The sequence below is a fragment of the Manis javanica genome, chromosome X (genome assembly GCF_040802235.1).
Source record: "Manis javanica isolate MJ-LG chromosome X, MJ_LKY, whole genome shotgun sequence".
NCBI classification, from domain to species: domain Eukaryota; kingdom Metazoa; phylum Chordata; class Mammalia; order Pholidota; family Manidae; genus Manis; species Manis javanica.
The window spans coordinates 106,074,274-106,094,778 of record NC_133174.1 but is presented as its reverse complement, the minus strand read 5'-3'; the positions used below and the strand labels follow the sequence as shown (position 1 = coordinate 106,094,778).

The 20,505-nt window shown below is 44.4% G+C and overlaps 1 protein-coding gene and 1 pseudogene across 1 annotated transcript; both read left to right on the top strand.

The window, feature by feature from the left end:
* Window positions 1-1,971: 1,971 nt before the first annotated feature.
* Window positions 1,972-15,169, top strand: LOC108406503 (acrosomal protein KIAA1210). Its single transcript, XM_073227529.1, is given in 6 exon segments — window positions 1,972-2,085; window positions 2,405-2,541; window positions 6,691-6,847; window positions 11,920-11,995; window positions 13,772-13,934; window positions 13,936-15,169. Coding segments are annotated over 6 exon segments (1,881 nt in total).
* LOC140847363 (uncharacterized) lies at window positions 15,169-17,457 on the top strand (annotated as a pseudogene).
* The last annotated feature ends 3,048 nt before the right edge of the window (window positions 17,458-20,505 follow it).

Genomic DNA, 20,505 nt, shown 5'->3' with positions numbered 1-20,505 from the left:
GACCCAGACAATTTTGTCTACCTGTCATTTCTCCTGAGCAGTAAGCTCTGTGCAGTTGTTGCCCCTTCAGCAGCCCTCTCACCATTAGGAAGTCTCTCAGAGTGCCCACCTTTCTTTTATCCCAGAGCAGCTAGATGTGGATCCCTGTTTTCCACAAGCAGCTGGAATCTCAGTCTCTCCAAGTATTCTGCCTGTCTTAGCTTTCCAACCCCACTAATCTCCAGAGCACCGTGTAATGTAGGTTCATGCTCCCAGAGCAGATCTCCAGGGCTGGGTGTTCAGCAGTCCTAGGTCTCCACCCCTCCCCTGCTCTGTTTCTCTTCCTACCTCTGGTGAGCTGGGGTGGGGGAAGGGCTTTGGTTCCCTCTGGATCACAGCTTTGGTACATTACCCTTTCTTGAGGTCTGCTGGTTTCCTGAGGTGTAGACAGTCTGCCATAGCCATCTTTCCTGTTGCTTTTTCAGGATTTGATGAATTTGCTATATTATATGTGGTTTTGGGAGGAGGTTTCTATTGTACCTCTCATGCTGCCATCTTTAATCCCCTCCAGTTCTAGTAGTTTTTAATGGATTCTTTCAGTTTTATACAGAAGATCATATCATCTGTGATTAGAGATAATTTCACTTTTTCCTGTTCAAAGGGATGCATTCTATTTCATTTTCTTACCTAATTTCTTTGGTTAGCACCCTCAGCACAATGTTGAATAGAAGTGGCAAGAGCATACATCCTTGTCTTGGTCCTAATCTGAGGGAGAAAGCATCCAGTTTTTCATCATTAAGTATGATATTAGCTTTGGTGTGTCAGAGATGTCCTCTGTCAAGGTTGAGTGTGTTTATCAGAGAGGATGTTAGATGTTACAAGTGCTTTTTCTGCATCTATTGAAATGACCATGTGGTTTTTGTCTTTATTGATATGGTATGTTACATTAATTGATTTTCATATGTTGCAGTAACCTACCATTTCTTGCAAGTCCTACTTGGCCATAGCATATAATTCTTTTTATACATTGCTGGGTTTGGATTGCTAGTATTTTATTGAAGAACTTTGTATTTATATTCGTATGAGACCCTGGTCTGTAAGTTTCTTTTCTTGTGACATGTTTGGTTGATGTTTTTGAAAGGTAACATATATTGCCACATCCTCAAAGGAGTCTTTTGTGTTTCTAGCCTTTCGTTTGTTTCTAACTTTCCCCTGATTTGTCTTAATTGATTGTCATCAACCTGGCTCCATTCCCGACCAGAAGGTATTTCCATCTGTGTTTACCAAGCTGGGGTTGGGGGTGGAGTGGGATGGGTGCATAAGATGATTTTGAAATTAGGACAGATATATCACAGAATCCTTGCGTGAAAGAGGAAAGGACCTGGTGAATGAAGGTCTCCAGGATCTGGGCATATAGTTGATATTGTAAATCAGAACAAAGACACTAGAGAGAAATTTGGGTGTGAAAGATATTTTATGACTCTCACCTTAATAATAGGAAGACTCAAGGGCATTCCCTCCCATTCTACAGGGTTGCCATTATTGAATTGTACATGTTAAATGGGTGAATTGTATGGTATGTAAGCCATACCTCGGTGAAACTATTATATAAAAAAGATGTGTTGATCATTTAAAAAATTAAAATCCTACAAAAGTACACAAAGTGGAAAATGAAAGCCCCCATTCTGTCCCTAGTGCTATTCTTCAGAGGGAACCACCACTAACAGTTTGGTGGTTATCCCTCCAGACTTTTTTCTATGGACGTAAACTGTGTACGTATGTAATATGCATGTATATATGGACCATACCATTCTTTATTTTATCATTTACTATGTCTTGGACAACTTTCTATGCCAGCGCATATGCATCCCTGCCCTCCTTCTGGAATGTCTATGGTTGGTCATACTATGGATTATACATGTGTCTTTGGTTCCTATGGCCCTTGGCTGCTTTTATAAGACCTTTTCCTTCCTGTCCAGGCCCAAGAGCAGCATGGGGAACAGAGTCCTGTCCTCTGACAGCTTCTTCATGGTGGAGCCTCAGCCTGAAAGATCAGCAAGTAAAATACACTCCTCTCTGAAGCCCCAGAGAGGCAGGCCTCTGCAGGTAACAGAGAACTCCAGCGTCAGAGCGTAAATGGACTACTCCACTTCCATTCCCTACTCCTACCCTGCTAGAAGACAAGGTGGAGGGACTTGGCTCTGCTTCTCAGCTGATTCCACCTGACAGGGCTCTTATAAACATTAGATAAGGGAATGTATGAATATATGATGTGCTAATCTAGTGTCCAGCATATAGTTTTGGCCAGTGTTACCATATTCACTTCTCTTGACACACCCCAAAAAAGCTTTAAATATTATGACACTGATATTCCACTGTTAATGTGCAGGCATTCCAACTCCCATGTTTTTTTCTTCTTCTACAGAGATCTCATCTTTCCAGAACTTGGTCTGCAGCTGAGACTAGTAGAGCACCTGGAGCTATGACCCGATACGTGCCTGGAAGTGGAATCTGGATTGCAGGCTCCAAGTTCTCTGGAGTAACAGAGTGGTATTGTTCAAAGTATGGCAGCTGAGTCAGACAACACAAACCTGTGCTTGAATTCTTTCTCTGCTACTTACTGGCTCTGTGACCTTGAGTTGATTGCTTACTCTCTTTGAATCTTCCTTTCCCATCTACAGTGGCCATAATATTCATATCTACTTCAAAGGGTTTTTTGTGAGGATTAAATAAGGACTCAGAGACATTAAAGAAATGGCTTGAGCTCATCCAGATAGCAAGTGGTAGACCCTGGAAATCTGACCTAGATGTGTTGTCTGACCTCAAAGCCCACGGCTTTTCCATTATTGCAGTCTGTAAGATGCTCAACTTCTTCGTACCTGCCTCAACAGGGAGAAGGGTATCCTTTCGGTCTCCGTAAAATATAGTGTGTACATCGGACAGTCTCTTACCTCCAGCTACTCTTAACCATTGCTCAGTTAGACTCTCCTGGAGCTCTGATCTAGGAAAGCTCCACGGGGACCTGGAGATACTGCCAGGGAGATAACCCTTAGTGGCTACTTTCCTCCTTTCAGTCTGTGGGTGGGATTATACCCAAAGATCCCTGTGCAACTGGGAAGGCCACATAAGGAGGAGACCCTTTCTCCACAGGGGAGCTGACTATTTTGCCCTTAGCAAAACGTAATTGGCACTTATTTCTGACATGACTGCTTCAGACCACATCTCTTACTCTAGTTTCTGTACTGTGTGTGGAAGTTCTTCTGGGTACAGTAGCCACGAAGGGTGGAGAAGTGAACACTGAGACGGTCACCAGCGGTGCTGACCTTACGGTTTTAAAGCAGCCCCTAGGTCAGCATTCTCTGCCCTCTTGCACCACAGCAAGAAAAGTCATTTCTGTGAACTTTTCAGTCTTCGATTTTAAGCATCAAGTCCAGTTGTCACTTGTCTCCACAGCTATACTCCCTTGCCACCTAGTGGCAAAAATCCAGGTACACATGACCACGTGCACAGGGTTATTTCTTATTTTCAGAAAGGGGAAACATGTTTCCTGGACTCCTCCCTCATTTCCTCCTATCTTAGTCCCAGCAACAGAGATATTCTTACAGCACAGTCCTATTTTTTTTAAGGCTGTTTTTTTGGCGAAAATTAAAGGTAAAGATTCTAGGGGCACTTCCTCTCACAATGAAGGGGATGGGGAAAGCTACAATAGCCTAGGGGCCAGTTTTCTTCAACGTCTGCTTTGGGCCCATACCTCACACCTTTGGCCTGCTCCATTATTCCCTCCCCTGGGAAACAGGGCTGAAGAGAGTGTTGGGTGTTAGCAGAACCTGAATCATCAACAACAGATTAATCTTCACATGGGAAACTTTAAGTGCCAAAGTGACAACCCTAAATAACAGGGTAGTTGACAGCATTAAGTCAAGGGTCCTGATACCCAGAGCTGCACACAACCTGGGCACATATGGAATTGGCCAATGGTTGGGTCCCTTGAAAGGACAGGATTCTTAACGGATTAAATGACATTCGGAGCAGCTGGGAGACTGCGGGAGCAGAAATCCAGGATAAATTTTCTATTAGAAGTGCCAAGACTGAACCAGTTTTTACCACTGCCAAACTTTGATCTGATGTCCTATTGCAAGTGTTAGGGGTGTAGGCGCCTAGATTACTCTCCACGGAATTTCATGTTCTATTTGAGGACAAGTAGATACAAAGACGTAATAGCAGATTCTTAGCATTTTGTTGAATCAAAGTGAATTCAGTAACTGAAGAAACCGAGGCAAAGGAGTTTTTCTCACTGATCACAGGCCCGACTGCCCCTTTGCAGCTCTTCTTAAGGAAGCAGGCACACCATCTCGTCTGGTGGTTGCCTTTAAACTTCCTGGACTTGACTATGGGGCATCCACTTCCTGGACCTTGTAGTTAGGAGACAGGCATGCACAATGTTTAAGAACGTGTGCTATAAAGTACCTCAATGTAAAAAACTTTTTAAATAAAAATAAAGTGAAGAGATGTGACAAATTGGAAAATAAACAAACATGAATTGGAAAAAAGAAAGAAAAATCCACTCTTTAGCTGCTATTGAGTTAGACAGATATAGGACCACTTTTCTTGGGGGCCCTTGTTAAATCTACAGGTGTCTTCAGGCTTCTGACTTATTCTAGTAGTGCCTAAATGTGAATTCCATTGACTGAGTTAGCTATTTAAAAAATGAACACTTGTTGAGCACATAGAACTGAGGATCACTTCTTCTAGCAACTCTGTAGAGTTGGTGTCATTAGCCCCATTTTAGCAGTGAGAAAAGCAAAGCTCTGAGTTCTAGCAACTCTTTTAGTAAGTATGAGAGAATGGCCTTGAGTATCTGTTCTCTCACACAATTTTCTGTGATCTCTTGCCTGCAGCTCTCCGAATCTGAGACTGTGGCTCTGGAATAGGGCCCAAGTATCCATATATATTTTTAAACCACTCAGGAGCCAGTGCTCAAGCAAGCTCTTGAAATCTCTGGGACAAGTGCTGTCTTATGAGGCAGCTGTTAGGACATTTCAAATCTGCTTCCTGGAGCTCCTACTGATTGGCCAAGTCCTATGCTGCAGGAACACACAGGTAGCCTAAATGACAGCCCTTCAGATACTTCAGATGTTCTTCAGAGGCATCTGCTGAAGGTACCTGGGACCCCTTCCTAAGAGATAGTCTAACAGTCTTCAGACTCCAAATCTGTTATTTCTTCACCCCGACATGTTTTACTGAGAGAGCAGAGAGGTGAGGTGAGGATTAAAGAACAGGTTGTTGATGAGGTGCTTACGTGAGGAGAGAAATACTTAAAAAGCACATAGGCTATAAGGACAAGCAGACCTTTCCAATGCTTGCTCTGTCACTGTGACAATTAGGGACAGTCATGTCACCTGTCAGACACAGTTTCTCCCCTCTGTGACATGTAGACCCCAAGATCAAATGCTTCAACGAATTGCTGTAAGGTCCAAATGAAATGTATCTATGGAGAGCACTCCCTGCTTGGCAGGGAGAAAGATTTCAAATCAATCACCTAACTCTCCACCATAGGGAACTAGAAAGAGAAGAGCAAACTAAACCCAAAGGTAGCATGAGGAAGGACATAATACAGATTAAAACAGAGTGAAGCCTTCAGTCACTCAGTTGGCAGTACTGTAGCTATTAGTATTAGAATTGGCTTTGGGGATGCTGAATCCCCAGGGCCTCTTCTCAAGAGCCTCCAGTGGTGCTTGGTAGTACTAAGGGGGCTCCTTAGACACTGGCCAGGGGTACCCCAGGGGCAGAACCTTGGCAAATCCTCATTGCGGCCTCTGGTTGTTGGCTCTGAGAGTTTGAAGGCCATCTGTCCTGAGGAGGAGCAGAGCCTATGACAGGAGCAAACACGTGAGCTCCATGACAGCACGGACTTTGTTTTGTTCAGTGCTGTAGGCCCAGTGCCAAGAATGAGGTGGCAGATTGTAGATGGTTAACTAGTACTAGTTAAAGATCAAATCAGGGATTCTGATCTTCACCAAGAGGACCAGGGCAGGGACTAGTGCCTCAAATTCAAGTGTACCATGAGCTTCCCACGGGAATGAACTAAATTAGTCTACTGAAGCTGAAGGAAAATGCAGATGATCAGTTTCATCCCTTCAGGACTAGTAAAGCAGTTCTAACCAGGACTAGTTCTGCAGATTTTCTAAAAATCCAAGAAAATCGGTCTGAACAGGATTAAGATAAGCAACCAGCACAGTTGGTTAGACAAGACCTGATCCAGCCAATTCCTGTAATGACAGGAGCAAGGATTGTACTTTGGATGCCACACCCAGATCAGAACCCAAAGACTCCCCCCAGCCCCGCTAGAACTGGACTTTTAAAGGCAGAGCCAAAATCAAAATAAAGATCAGACTCAAGGAAGACATATAGTTAACACCAGCAGGGAGTAACACCAGAAACCTGGCTCTAATCAAACAAACAATCTGAAGTTTCTGTCTTTGGGGATTGGCAAAGGTGTGCAGCAGCCCAAAGTGTGAAACAAGGCTGTTGGTCTTTGGTTTGAGTAAGTACTAGAAGGGAAGGCAGGGAGGTAGGAGAGTCTTTCCTCCCTTCAGATTTTTTCACTTCGGATTCCTAGTCCTTCGACCATTAAAGCAACAAGAGAACACCAGTAATTTGGAGGAAAGCACACGAGTTTTAACATTTTCCTTCTGTCCTTCTCCTTGACAGATCCCACCATGGCGCCCACGCCCACCTAGCATCAGCCCACCTCGTATCTGATCTGATTCAGTCTCCAAGGATTTTGAAGAACTCTCAATTGGTGATTAAGTCACGGAAGAGCCCACAAAAGAAGGCTTCACCACACAAGTTCTCAACTGTGAAGAAGGTGAGTGTTAGCTGCGTCCTAAGTGGCACAGGTTAGAGGTGTAATTTCTTTTCGCACTCTCTTTTTCTCCTGATATCGCTCCATAATAGGGGAAGGACCTGCCATTCTTGCCTTTTGATTTGCATAGCAGTTTACAGGCTGTGTCCCATTTTACACACCGAATAATGAGCAATTTCATTTATAAACCATAGAAGAGGGTATTTCACAAAAAAATAGTCATCTGCAGATGTTTTCCGTTATTTCAGGAAGAAAAGAGCAGAGATTTTCATGGGAATAAAGCCTCTGCAGTTTCAAACGCCAAAATCTCAAAGGTCTCTGCTTGAGCACAAGTTAAGGTGTGTAGTATCGTTGGCTAGACACCTACCCACATGAAAAATGACTTGACACATGAGAGGGCATGTATGTGTATTTCGTACATGTAGGTTTGTCAACCAAATAACACCCATCAGCAACTGGAAAACTAGTAGATTGTCCCCCAGAATAACACGTCCATTCTCAAACTAATGTGTGGTTAATCTGATGGGTTGCTGTTGAATACTGAGAGGGCTTTTAGAGTAAAGCACAGACTGGAACAATTAACCTTGGGAACTAAAAATTAAACAAAAGCAGTTGATAATGAAGATAATTAGCCAGTGAGCACAAAGCTCTGTTTTGATGTTAAAAGATCCTATGGAGGGAAGCGGCCTTCAGTTAGGTATGTCAGCCAAAAACGAAAGCAATTAGGTTAGCACCAAAGTTAAAGCACAGGCTGGTGGTGGGTGGCTACCGATGCTCACTGGTTTATGGATTTAGGCTATGACCAAGTATTTTCTGCAGGATACCACTAAGTAGGATGAATTAGGACAGAATCTGAGTTGGTGGAAGGATTGAATTAGATAGCGCTTTTCACTGTTGTAAGATACATATAACGTAACGTTCAGTGGCCTTAGGTACATTCACAGTGTTGTGCAACCATCACTACTACCTAGTTCCAGAAACAGTTTTGGTTCCCACAGACAGAATCCCCATACCCATTAAGGAATCACTCATTATTCCTACCACCTCTCAGCCCTTGGCAACCACTAATCCGCTTTCTACTGCTGGATTTGCCTATTCTGGGTACTTCATACACATATAATCAAGTACTCTGTGGCCTTTTGGGTCTGCCTTTCACTTAAAAAAATGTTTTTGAAGTTCATCTGCATTGTAGCACATATCAGTACTCCAATCCTTTCTAATGGCTGAATAATACTCCATTGTAGGATGTACCATCATTGGCTTAACTATTCGTCCATTGATGGGCATTTGGGTCCTATCCACCTATTGGCTATTGTGAAAAGTGCTGCTGTGGACATTCATATACAAGTCTTTGTTTGAGCACCTGTTTTCAATTCTTTTGGGTGTATACCTGGGAGTGGAATTGCTGGGTCATATGGTAATTCTATGTTTAGCTCTCTGAGGAACCACCAAACTGTTTTCCCCAGCAGCTACTCCCTTTTACATTCCCACCAGCTATGTATGAGGGTTCCAGTATCTCCACATCCTGGCCAACATTTGTTGTTTTCTACTTTTAGAAAACGTTGTCATTCTGGTAGGTGTGAAGTGGCATCTCACTGTGGTTTTGATTTGCACTTTCCTAGTGACTAATGATATTAAAGCATCTTTGCATGTGCTCTTTGGCCATATTTTCTTTGGAGAAATGTCTGTTCAAGTCCTCTGCACCCTTTTAAATTGAGTTGTTTGGGTTTATTTTGTTGAGCTGTAAGAGTTCTTTATATATTCCAGATGCCAGATCCTTATCAGATACATGATTTATAGATGTTTTCTCCATTTGGTTGGTTGTCTTTAAACTCTAGCAAGAGAACAGAACTGAAGGAAATTTTTAAAATTTTGGTGAAGTCCAATTTATTGATTTTTTTCTTTTGGTACTTGTGCTTTTAGTGTCATACCTAAGGAACCAAATATAAGAACATGAGCACTTATCCTTATGTTTTCTTCTAAATGTTTTAGCTCTTATATTTAGGCCTTTGATCCCTTTTGAGTTAATTTGCATATATGCTGTGAGGCAAGGGTCTAAGTCCATTCTTTTGCAAATCGCTATCCAGTTATTCCAGCCCCATTTGTTGCAAAGACTTTCCTCCGTTTAATGGTCTTGTCATCCTTGTTGTAAATCAACTAGCCATCTGTGGATTTATTTCTGGATGCTCTGTTTTATTCCACTGATCTATGTATGTCTGTTCTTACACCAGTACTACACTGCTCTGATGACTGTAGCTCTGCAATAGGGTTTGAAATCAGGAAGTGTGAGCCCACCAATTTGGTCTTCTTTCCCAAGATTGTTTTGGCTATTTGGGGTCCCTTGCAATTCCATATGGATTTTACAATCAGTTTTTCCATATCTTCTCGACGCACGTTGGGATTTTGCTAGGGATTTCATTGTATGTGTAGATCACTGTGGAGTGTCACATTTTAGCGTTAGATTTTCCAATACATGAACATGGACTGTCTTTCCATATATTTCTTCAATTTAGGTCTTTAAATTAGGTCTTTAATTCCTCTCAGTGATGTTTTGTAGTTTACAGTGTGCAAGTCTTGCACCTCCTTGATTAAATTTATTTGCAAGTATTTTATTCCTTTTGATGCTATTGTGAATGGGTGTGTTTTCTTAACTGCCTTTTTTGGATTGTTCAATCCCAGTACATAGAAATGCAACTGATTTACATGTGTTGATCTTGCGTCTCTCTCAACTTGGTTAATTTGTTTATTAGCACTAATCAATTTATGAGGATTACTTCGAATTTTAATTTTTTGACAATCTTTTAATCACTTTTGTTCACATTGTGACTATCTCTCTGACACACGGATGAATAGAAAAGGGTCCAGAATCATTTGTGACATGGGCTGCTGCCACTTGGTCCCTGCTTTGGATTTTCTTAGGTCTGCAAGTCCTAGGAGATTCCACCTTATCCCTAATTTATAAATGTGGATGTGGAGAATGAGAGAATAACTTGCCCAAGGTCACATGGCGAGCGAGTGATGGAGCAGGGATTTGAACCCAGATCTATCTGACCTCATTCACTTGAAAAATAAATCATTTTGACTCTGATTGGAAAAGATATATGCACCCCTATGCTTACTGCTGCATTATTTACAGTAGCCACAGTATGGAAGCAACCAAAGTGTCCATCAACAGATGAATGGATAAAGAAGAAGAGGCACACACACACAATGGAATATTATTCAGCCACAAAAAAGAAAGGAATCCTGCCATTTGCAACAACATGGGTAGACCTAGAGGGTACCATGCTAAGTGAAATAAGCCAGGTTGAGAAAGACAAATACCACATGACTGACTTACATGTAGAATCTAAGACAAAAGCAAAACAAAACCAACAAAACAGCAGTAGACCCAGAGACACTGAGAAGTGACTGGAGGGTGGGTTGGGGAGGGTGGGAGAAATAGGTGCCGGGAATAAAGAAGCACAAAATCTCAATTGTAATGGAAATTAGTCATGGGAAAGGAAGTGCAGCATGGCAAATATAGTCCATAGTTCTGTAACATTTCTATGTTCACAGATAGTAACCTCACGAGTTGGGGGAAGGATTTAATAATGTACATACCCAAGAATGGACTAACAGTTACCAAAGGGAAAGGGACTGGGGACGATGGGTGGGAAGGGAGGGATAAGGGTGGGGAAAAAGAAAGGGGCATCACGATTAGCATGTATAATGTGGGGGGGGCATGGGGAGGGCTGTACAACACAGAGAAGACAAGTAGTGATTCTATAGCATCTTACTACGCTGATGGACAGTGACTGTAATGGTGATTGTAGGGGGGACTTGGTGAAGGGGGAGCCTAGTAAACATAATGTTCTGCATGTAATTGTAGATTAATGATAACAAAATAAAAAAAATAATGTACATACCTGTTGAATCACTACGCTGTATACTTGAAACCAATTGTCTTGCCAATGGGTTTCAGCCCCAGGCAAGTTCACTATGGATTCAATGTGACCAAAAAAATTGAGAGCAAAACGTTCTTGGGGTGAAAGGGTTATACCCAACTTTATTTCCAGGTGGCAGGTCAGTCACTAAAGTCTCGTTCACTCAGAGCGAGTCTGCATGCAGGAAACTGGTCTCTCCCCTTGCCTCTAGGCCCCTCTGTCTGCACAGCCGTCCTCTGGGCCTCTGGGCCTCTGTCCTCGGCACTGCCACCACTCCAGCCTCTGCTCTGCTCTCCTACAGCCTTGTAGCTCTGCCACCATGTCATGCCTAGAGCACTGGGCAGAGCTCTTTATATAGAGTCAACAGTCATGTATTTCCCACAGGTGTGCAGTGAGCTAGTCAACCAGGGCCAGGTGAGAATCCTGGCCACAGGAACTCTCATTTTATCCACACCAATGTGTGACATAAAGAGTTGTATATTTACCTTTGGATGCATGTCATAAGGCTTGCATGAGCACATTCTGGACACTATTCAGTCCAGTGCTACTCTGACATTTCCAAAGCTGCACTGTAATGATCTGCAAACCTTGTTTACACTAAACCACTTTCAACCCTTTCAATGTAAAGGCTGAATCCTTCATCTTTTTCTCTCTGTCCCCAACCCCTGCCAAACCCCACTGTCTTTCTCCTTTTGAGCTGGAAAGGCGTAATTCATGCTTCCACTAGAATCCCTGCAAAGAAGCCAAACAGGATTTGAGTTCAGCTCCCAAGTCTAGTGAAGCAAGTTTAGGAATTCCAGCGCTACCAAGAACATGACTGCTGTCAGGCCTAACAACCCCAATTTCAGGTTTATGAGCTTGCAGTGTGGTTCACTGGCTTTCAGGGTGTTTCCGAGAGTCCCTGTAGCAAATCACTCAGAGATCAGCAACTTCAAATCTAGGTGAACCACTTCCAGTAGATGAAATGATCACCAGGTGATGGATGCCTTCGGAAATAATTGTCATCGTTAATGGTACTGTTATGCTCCCAGTGCAGCCATTTGGATATCAAGGACTTTTTTGCTGGTGCTTTTCTCTTTGACAACCTTGCAGGGCTGGGTGGAGAGCACGTCAGTCTGCTGATTCAAGCGCTTTCTTTTCCTCTTTCAGGTGGAACCAAAGCAGGGGGAACTGAAGAAAAGAAGAGTACAAACAAACCAAAAGAAGCTGAAAATAGACAGCGCAGGTTGGCACATCTGCACCCTCCTCCAGAAACACGTTATTAGGAGCTAATTGCACAGTGCTGTGTGATAGGAGCTGTATAAGGAGAATTACCCAGGCCTGCTGTCTTTGGTCTTCAGGGAGCTTTCAGTTGAAGATGCACACTAACGTGGTCCAGGTTTCTCCATATAAACTGCCTATTTTATACAATCGCCACTTGTGTGGGATTTGGGAAAAGGATCACTCACACCCGGGCCCCTGTTTTTCCTAACTGAATTCCCAATCAGATAGAGATTTTTGTGCTTGTCTGGTTTTAAGTTTCTTCGATCCTCTTTAAGGCTAATGTATATGCTGAGCTCCTCAATGAGCCCACATATTTGAGCACAGCCAGGGATTTCCCCTTCAACATTGTCCCTTAGCAACAGAACCAGACTATAATAACAGAATTGGCCAAAGCTAGTTTTTTTATAGTTGCTTTTTTTCTTCGAGTAGAGAGGAAAGGTCTTGTGTTACAGCGAGACCAGTTCCCATACCCATGGACAAAGAGGACTTGGGCAGCTGCAGATAGTTGTCCTTGGCAGCCGACAGCATCCAATCCCTAAGTCACAAATACCACTGGAACAAAAATCTGTGCATGTGCATGTGCATGTGTGGATGCGGATGTTGGCTCCAGCTGATGGCAACCTAATTCCAAGCAATACATGATAAAACAAAATTCCTGTGTTCCACACATTAAATCGAATAGTTACTTCACGTTTTTGCCCACAAAGGATTTCTCACATGGGTCCAAAGACCGGATATCCCTAAATACAGTTTTCTATGAAATCTAACCAAACCACACAACTGTTCTGTAAAAAGAAAGGAAGGAAGGAACGAAGGAAGGAAGGAAGGAAGGAAGGAAATGGATAATACTAATTTACTTAATCTTTTTTCATATTTACTTTTAATAGTTGTCCCTTTTTTGGACAGATGATAAGACTGGTTCAGATACTTTGATTGGTTTTCCATATAATGGGAGTGGTTTGGGGTGCAGGCAGCTATACTCAGTGCTGAATGCTGGATATGAAACCACTAGGTGGAGTTAGGGGTGCAGTGGATGGATAAGGGAGGAAAGGCAGCGAGGGCCCTCCCACCTGGGATCAAACTGAGTTCCTTAGTAAAAGTACTAGAGAGAAGAGGAGCTATCCGTACAACTGCTGCCTTGTGCTTGACCTGAATGAAGGCCATAGACTGATGGCAATTGTTAAGGCCTTCCAAGAATGGCTTTGCATGTGTATTTCATCAGATTATTTTAATACAAGAGAGTAAAAGGCAGAAGAAAAGGGGTTCCAGATAGCCCAGATATATCTGGGTCCCTACCTCCCAGATAACCCCTGTTGACATTTTTCTAACAAATAAAAAATTCCTGCACATATGAAAATTAAGTAGAGTGAAGTAGAAAATTATACATATGAAGTAGAAAGCAAAATTTCCCTTTACCCTGCCCCAGTCAGTTTCCTAAAAGGTAATCATTACAAGTTCAGAAAGTGCCTTTTGACATGCCTCACATCTAACTGTGGACCAGACCATTGATAACAATGGTGATGAGCCAACCTTGGAATCAGTTCATACAGCTGGGATTTCACTTTGATTTAAGAATATCCAGCTGCAGAAGGCTAATGGTGACCAAGTTCTAGCTTCTGAACAGCTACTTCAATGTACTAGAGAATTTGAGAGCAAACTGGTACTCTTTGGGCCAGGACAGAGTATTCTTATTTTAGGAAGTCAAAAGCACAAACTTCCTTATTTCTATTTGGTATAGGTCCTTCAAGCCCCGAGGAGAACAACAAAACTGAGATTTGTGATAAGAAGACAACAGCTCAGGCTGCAAGCACAGATGCTGCCGGCAGCCGGGGCTACCCACTCTGTGCAACATACAGAAAACGACATGGAAGGAAAGGATGGAGCACTTCAGGAATGAGTGGCCAGCGGAAGGAGTTTTAAGCAGTGCAGCCCAGGGGTTGGCCTGGTTGAGGGAGCTGGGTCCCTATCTTCTGAAAAGACTGTCCAGAAGTGCTTTTTCTATCACCAGCCCTTGGAGGAGCAAGTTGTAGGGCAGCCCACAACTCCACAAACAGAAACCGCTGTTCCCCAGAATTTGCTTTCAGATAAAGATAACATGGGAAGGAGAGATGCTGGTACTAATTCTGAAGCCAGAAAAGCATCAGCATCACAAGCCATACCTGCAGACATAGAAGAATCTCTGGCTAGTGGCCCATCACCATACCACGAAGATGGGGCTTCTGGGGCCGAGAAGACAGATGCCAGAACTTCTCTTTTACCAGTGGTGGAAAGCCCTTCTACAACCCAGGAAGATGTCATTTTCCTGGTGGCAGTGGGGGCTCAGGGGTTTATGGATCCTTCTTGTAGTCAGGCAGAAGAGGAAGGAGCTTCCTGCCTTGATTCACCAAGTGTCCAGTTGAAAGTGGAGTCGGTTTAAGACATCCCAACTGGCTGCAAAGAACAGCCTCCTGGACATGTTCTCCAAGACTTTACTGCAAGCATTTCAGGTATGGCAAATGTTTTGGCGGAGGGAGACATTTCTGCAGAGAGGCTGCCTCCTAGAAGCCTTTCTCGGTCTTTGGGAAAGTCCAAAGCTGAAGAAGTCTCCTCAGGTTCAGAGAGCACGTCAGAGGCAGGGAGTGTTTCTGAGCAGCAGCTGGATCCCAGAGACTCTTTCCAGTCCTTGGAGGACCCTGGAGAGGAACAAGAAGTCTCCTCAGGTTCAGAGAGTGCATCAGAAGAGGATGCAGCTCCCAGGGACTCTTTTCAGTCCTTGGTGAAGCCTGAAGATGGTCAAGAAGTCCTCACAAAATCAAAATGTTTTGTGGAATTGAGTTCTGATGAGCAGCTGGCTCCCAGATGCCCTTCCCAACCCTTGGTTAGGCCTAAATTCCAGCCACAGACTAGGACCCTTGAGTCAGTGAGTGCTTCAGCCATATGGAGTGGTCCTGTGGAGCCAGTGCATCCCAGATACACCTTCCAGCCCTGGGTGAGCCCCAAAGTCGAGCAACAAGCCTCTGCTGCTCCAGAGAATGCCAAGGCTGAGGAGAGCGTTTCTGTGGAGGTGCAGCCTCCTAGATGCCCTTTCCAGGCCTGGGAGAGCCCTACATTGGAGCAACAAGTCTCCGTAGGTTCAGAGAGTGCCACCATGGAGTGATGCATTTCTGTGGAACCGCTGCCACCCAGAGAGTCTTCTCAGCCCCTCATGAGACCAGTAGCCAAGCAGGGAGTCTATTCATGTCCAGTGAGTGCTCCTGCAGAATGGCATGGTCCTGTGGAGTGCAGGCCTCGCACATATGCTTTCCAGTCCTGGGGGAGCTGCCACTTTGAGTGCCTAGCCTTTGTGGGTCCAGAGAGTACCGCGGCTGAGAGGAGCATTTCTATGGAGCAGAGGCCTCCCAGTCACGGACAGAACCAGTAGTCCACCAACCAACCTCTGCAGGTCCAGAGAGTGTCGCCATTGAGGAGGGTGCTTCTAAAGAGCTTTCCCTAACCACTGTGAGGTGTAAAGTCCAGCAACTGTGCTCAAGTTTTTAGAGTGCTGCCGTTGAGATGGGCGTTTCTGGGAAGCCACCTCTTCCCAAATGTCCTATCCAGCTCTCAATGGGGCCTAAGGTTCAGGAAATGTCCTCATGTCTAGAGAACACTGCTGCGGAAAGAGGCATGCCTAAGAAACTGCTAGTTTCCAGGGCTCCTTCCCAGTCGTTCATGAAGTCTATGGCACAACAGATCTAAGAGAAACCTGCTACTGAGGGAGGAACTTATGCAGATCCTCTGTCTTCAAATCAACCTCCCAAATCTTTGTCCAAGCCTAAAGCTGAGCACCGAGTTTTTGCAGGTGGGGAGAGTGCCAGTATGGAGGGAGGCATTTCTTTGAAGCTGCTGCCTACAAAATGCCCTTCCCAGTCCCTGCAGTGGCCTGAAGGCCCGCAAAAAGTCTTCTCACAGTCAGAGAGTGCTCCTGTGGAGCGGAGGAGATCTGAAGAGTAACTGCCTCCCAGACACCTTTCCCAGGCCCTGGGGAAGCATGAGTATAAGCAAGAAGCCCCCTCACTTTCTGATAGCTCTCCTAAAGAGTGGAGGAGTTCTGAAGAGCAGCTGCCTTCCAAAGACCCTTTCCAAGCCAGGGATGGGGCTAACTTCCAGCCACAAATTTCCTCAACAGGCTCAGCAAGTGCACCTGTAAAGTGGAGCAGTTCTAAGGAGCGTCTGCCTCCCAGACACCCTTTTCAGGCTTTGGCAGACCCTGAATATCAGCAACAGGTTTATTCAAGGTCTGTGACTGCTGCTGCTGAGGGAACCATTTTTGAGAGCAATCCCAGCAGCTGGCCCCTACCAAGAGGCTCAGCTTCTCCAGACAGAACCAAGAAACACAGCCAAGGCTTCAGAGAGCTCACTGAGAACATCCCAGCTTCTGCTACTGAATCGTTCACCACCACCCCTGCCTGGCAAAGTCCACTTCTGAGGGCACTGACTCTCAGAAGGACGTTGTTGAGAGTAGTGATCAAGATAACAGCCACTCAAGCTTATCTACCAATTGCTCTAATATTGAAAACCTTTTTGGAGCCCGACTGAGAAACATCCCTTCCTCACAGAGGTACAGGAGTGAGAAACAAGATGAAACAAGAAAAAATTTACCGAATTTCCTTCATTTTCCTTGGGCCCAATGTCATTCTCCTTAGGTAGTGAACAGCAAATCAGAAGAAGTGCTTCCCAGGGTCTCCTGAGCACCACAGAGAATTGCCCCATGATATCTGGCCTTGCAGAGAAGCAACACAGCAGGTCCAGATCTGAAAGCATGGCCAAGAAGCAGCCTGCTTACCAGATCCCAGGAAAGACTTTATCTTTGCAGATGGCAAGTAGGCACCAAGTGGAGGGAAAACTGGAAATCAGTCTTGAATGGGAGGCAGTCTGTCCTAGCCTTGCCTGCTGAGCTGTTGCTTTGATAGGGCTGGCTTGTGGATTTAGGGGCAGCATAGTGGTTCATTCTAGATTAGTGGATTTGGAGGTGGTTAATTTTGAGTCTTCCACTTCTCAAGGGGGTCTCCTCTGGACATCTATCCATATTCTGCAATGGGCACAGGACCATCTCCCCATTCATTCAACTCCCACCCTCTGTATACCTTACATTTAGATGGAATTTTATGCTTTTCTCAACTGTATTTTTCATGTATTATGCTGCCCCCAACACCAAGAATACTTTTAAAGCCAACTCATTAATAGAGCACTATGTTCAGCCTCTCGGCTTGAAATCTTAATTTACTGTGAACGTTTGTACTTCCGCAGTACAAACTGCTTCGAATTCTCTCCCGTTCCTTTTGCAAACCCAGGTGGTTCCTCCCGTCCAGCAGGCCAACTTTTCCTTCCAAGATGTCGTTACCCCTCCTGTCCCTGTTACCTGCCACAGGGAGACCTCCAGTATCCTCCACAACACTAATGGAGTCACCCATGCTGTTAGGGGTGAAAGACAAGGGCAGCCTCCCCCTTCCTGCAGGTGAGACCTCCGTAATCACTAACATCCAGGAGAGTGATCGAGATGTGTATTTCAGAACCTATTGGTTTTCCTGGTGCACAAGGAGAAAGAGGTGCCCTTGATCACAAGATAGGTTATCACCCTGTAGGTCACCACAACAGCCGTGGGCCTAGGTCAGGCCCTTGCTACCCACGGGGCAAAGACTAAGGAGGGCATGTTATGTATTGAGCACAAAGACTGATGAAGACCCTCATGCACTGACATGGAAAAAACTCAGGCAAAAAAGTCTGGCTAGAGACCAATTAAGGACAAATAAATGCTTTACATAAGGCCCACATTCACATGGAAAGCAAGACCACATATTTTATCTTAGGTTACAAAAAGCATGTAAACAGCAGGGAGAAAATCTAGAAGGGTAAACAGAAATGTCATGACATGGTTCCATTGAGAAGAGAAAAACGGATGGGTGGAAAAAGAGAACAAGGATGGAAGTAGGTGGTGAAGGTAAATGTTATTTTTCAAGTCATGTTGTTAAACACTACAGGGAGAGCACATTCATACATCTGCGTGCACCCAAACCTTACTTTGAAGAGATGCTAAGGAGGTATGATATGAAATATTGGATGTAAGTGAACCAAAAGAAAGCACATGGAGCAAAATGGTAACATACCATTGCACAGAATGCAGTGAGGATGTATTGGAAATGTTTTAAAAGTCTTTGAGGTGTATCTTGTATTGGTCAAAGTATTGCAATGTATGTACCTAACCACACAAGAGATACTCAATTGCCATCCAAGAAGAGAGAGAGCCGATGCAGAACACGTAAAGGAACAATACTGAACAATTGTCCAAAACAAAGAAAAATATCAGATGGTATGTTTGATGTGCCAAAGCACAAGCATAATTCTCTCTCTCTCTCCCCTGTCTGTCTTCTCCTCTCTCTTCTTTCTCTCTCTCTTCTCACACACACACACGCACGCACACACACACACACACATATGCACACAGACATGGAAACGCACATACAAGCAAGCCTACACTCATACAATAAAACTTCGAGAAACCAAAGTGAAAGGAAGGACTTTAAAAGCAAAGACAGAAAAACAACATGATTATTAGGCAGCGTCCTCTCGTTATTTTAATTAGATAGGTCTTGATAGAATTATTCAGAGACCAGAAAAAGGCAAAAAGTGAGCAATGACACAAGAAGAGGGGCACCACGGTAGGAAGAGCATGCACTTGTAATTCTGGAAAGACCACCCAGGGAACATGCACTGGTGCTGAGAACCCATGACTTCCTGGGAGGAGGAGACCTCAGAGCTTGGGCTCTGACTTCTGAGGAAAGGGAGCTGCCCAGCACTATGCAGCTCCTAAAGGAGGGCAGGGGAGGGTCCATGAAACTCGAGACCCCTCCCAGTCAGGATGGGGAAAACTGTGGACCTCTCATGCCACAGTGTCAGGATCTGAGAGGAGGTCCCCGGCAGCCTGGGACTCTGATCTCTTAGGAGAGAATTCACCAGTCTGCTGCCGCTGGTCTTTCTGCAGGTACTGATGGAGAGGGCCCTTGGAGTTTGGAGGAAATCCACTTTAAGGACCGACTATCCCTGATGAAGTCACACGTTGGGTGAGGTGCCACTACTGGGGGGAGCCTGAAAGGAGCATGGACAGAGAGGAAAGTACAGCCAGTGGTCTCATTTCCAGACCTCTTGTCACCCTCTGGAGACCCCACTGACTGAGCGTCACAGGCAGTCAGATGGTAGATGGAGAATGGGGTTGATACAGCTGGGTCTCAGTACCATCCAGCAGCGTGCAGGACTGGAGCTGAGAGGTGTGGCTCTCCTTCACCTAGAACCTGCTTCTTCCGAAGGCATGTCCCTGATGAAGAATGCAACAGTTGTCCTATAAAAACTGTCTTTTTCTTTAGAAACACAATAAGCACACAAATACTGTACCACCAGCGGCATTCAACTCCAAACATACAACCCCAAAACCCAGAACCTTTGATCATATCTACACTACCATAATAAAGGAGGAGCCACTTACTGACTCGCATTCAGTTCACCTAACCGTAATTAGTGATGTGAAAACAGAGAATTTGTCTTTTAGAGATGTTCCTTAGTTCATGTCTGTCAGCTACTCAGGGTGAGCACTGTATCATTACCTGGGTTACACAAAGTAACATTGGATCTTCCAATCCCACCCATTTGTCTCATTTGCTGACTTCAAATTTTCTCCACCAAATTGTACACATAATAACTTCACTATAAGTAGGAGTAACTGAGTAGACTTACATCGTTAAGGGTTCAGCACCTCATTGTAAGCAGAGGTATGCAGTGAGAAATACTTGGGGATCTCCGCTTTCAAGGACTCAAGTGACTATGACCTCACACAACAGTGGCCACCTCAGGACACTGAAGTGGCACTGGGGTATGAAAGACTATTCAACCATCTCAGCCCCCCACAGGAGAAGCTGCCATCCTTCCTTATAAAACAAGAAGGACCAGAGCTCTTAATGTCCAGCCAAAGGCCACACACTGCAGCACAACATACCACATACACGCGCACAAACTCACAATGATAGCAGACACCGACTAGTGTCGAGTTTCTACAGTTACTCCATCTCTCCAGTCTGTAAGTATCCTTGTTAAGTGTTTCTGACTTCAGGAAAGAATGGCTTACCCCAGTTTTCATGGAAACCAGAATGTCATCAAAACATTTTCCCTGATGTTAGCTTTCTATGGAAACCAGGAAATACTAATACATCCTCAGATGCACAGCGTTGATCTCTCACTCAGTCATTTACACCCCAGCCAGTTTGATGGATGAATGAGTGAAATATTAGAGACAATACCCAATGTTCTCATAGAATAGGCATTGGGGGCAGGGGAGTTTTCACAAAGTGGATTATGGAGGAAATAAAGTAAAAAGATAACAGCTTCTATTCTCCCTTGAGAGTACACACACACACACACACACACACACACACACACACACACACCCCTTCTCTTTCTCTCTCTCTC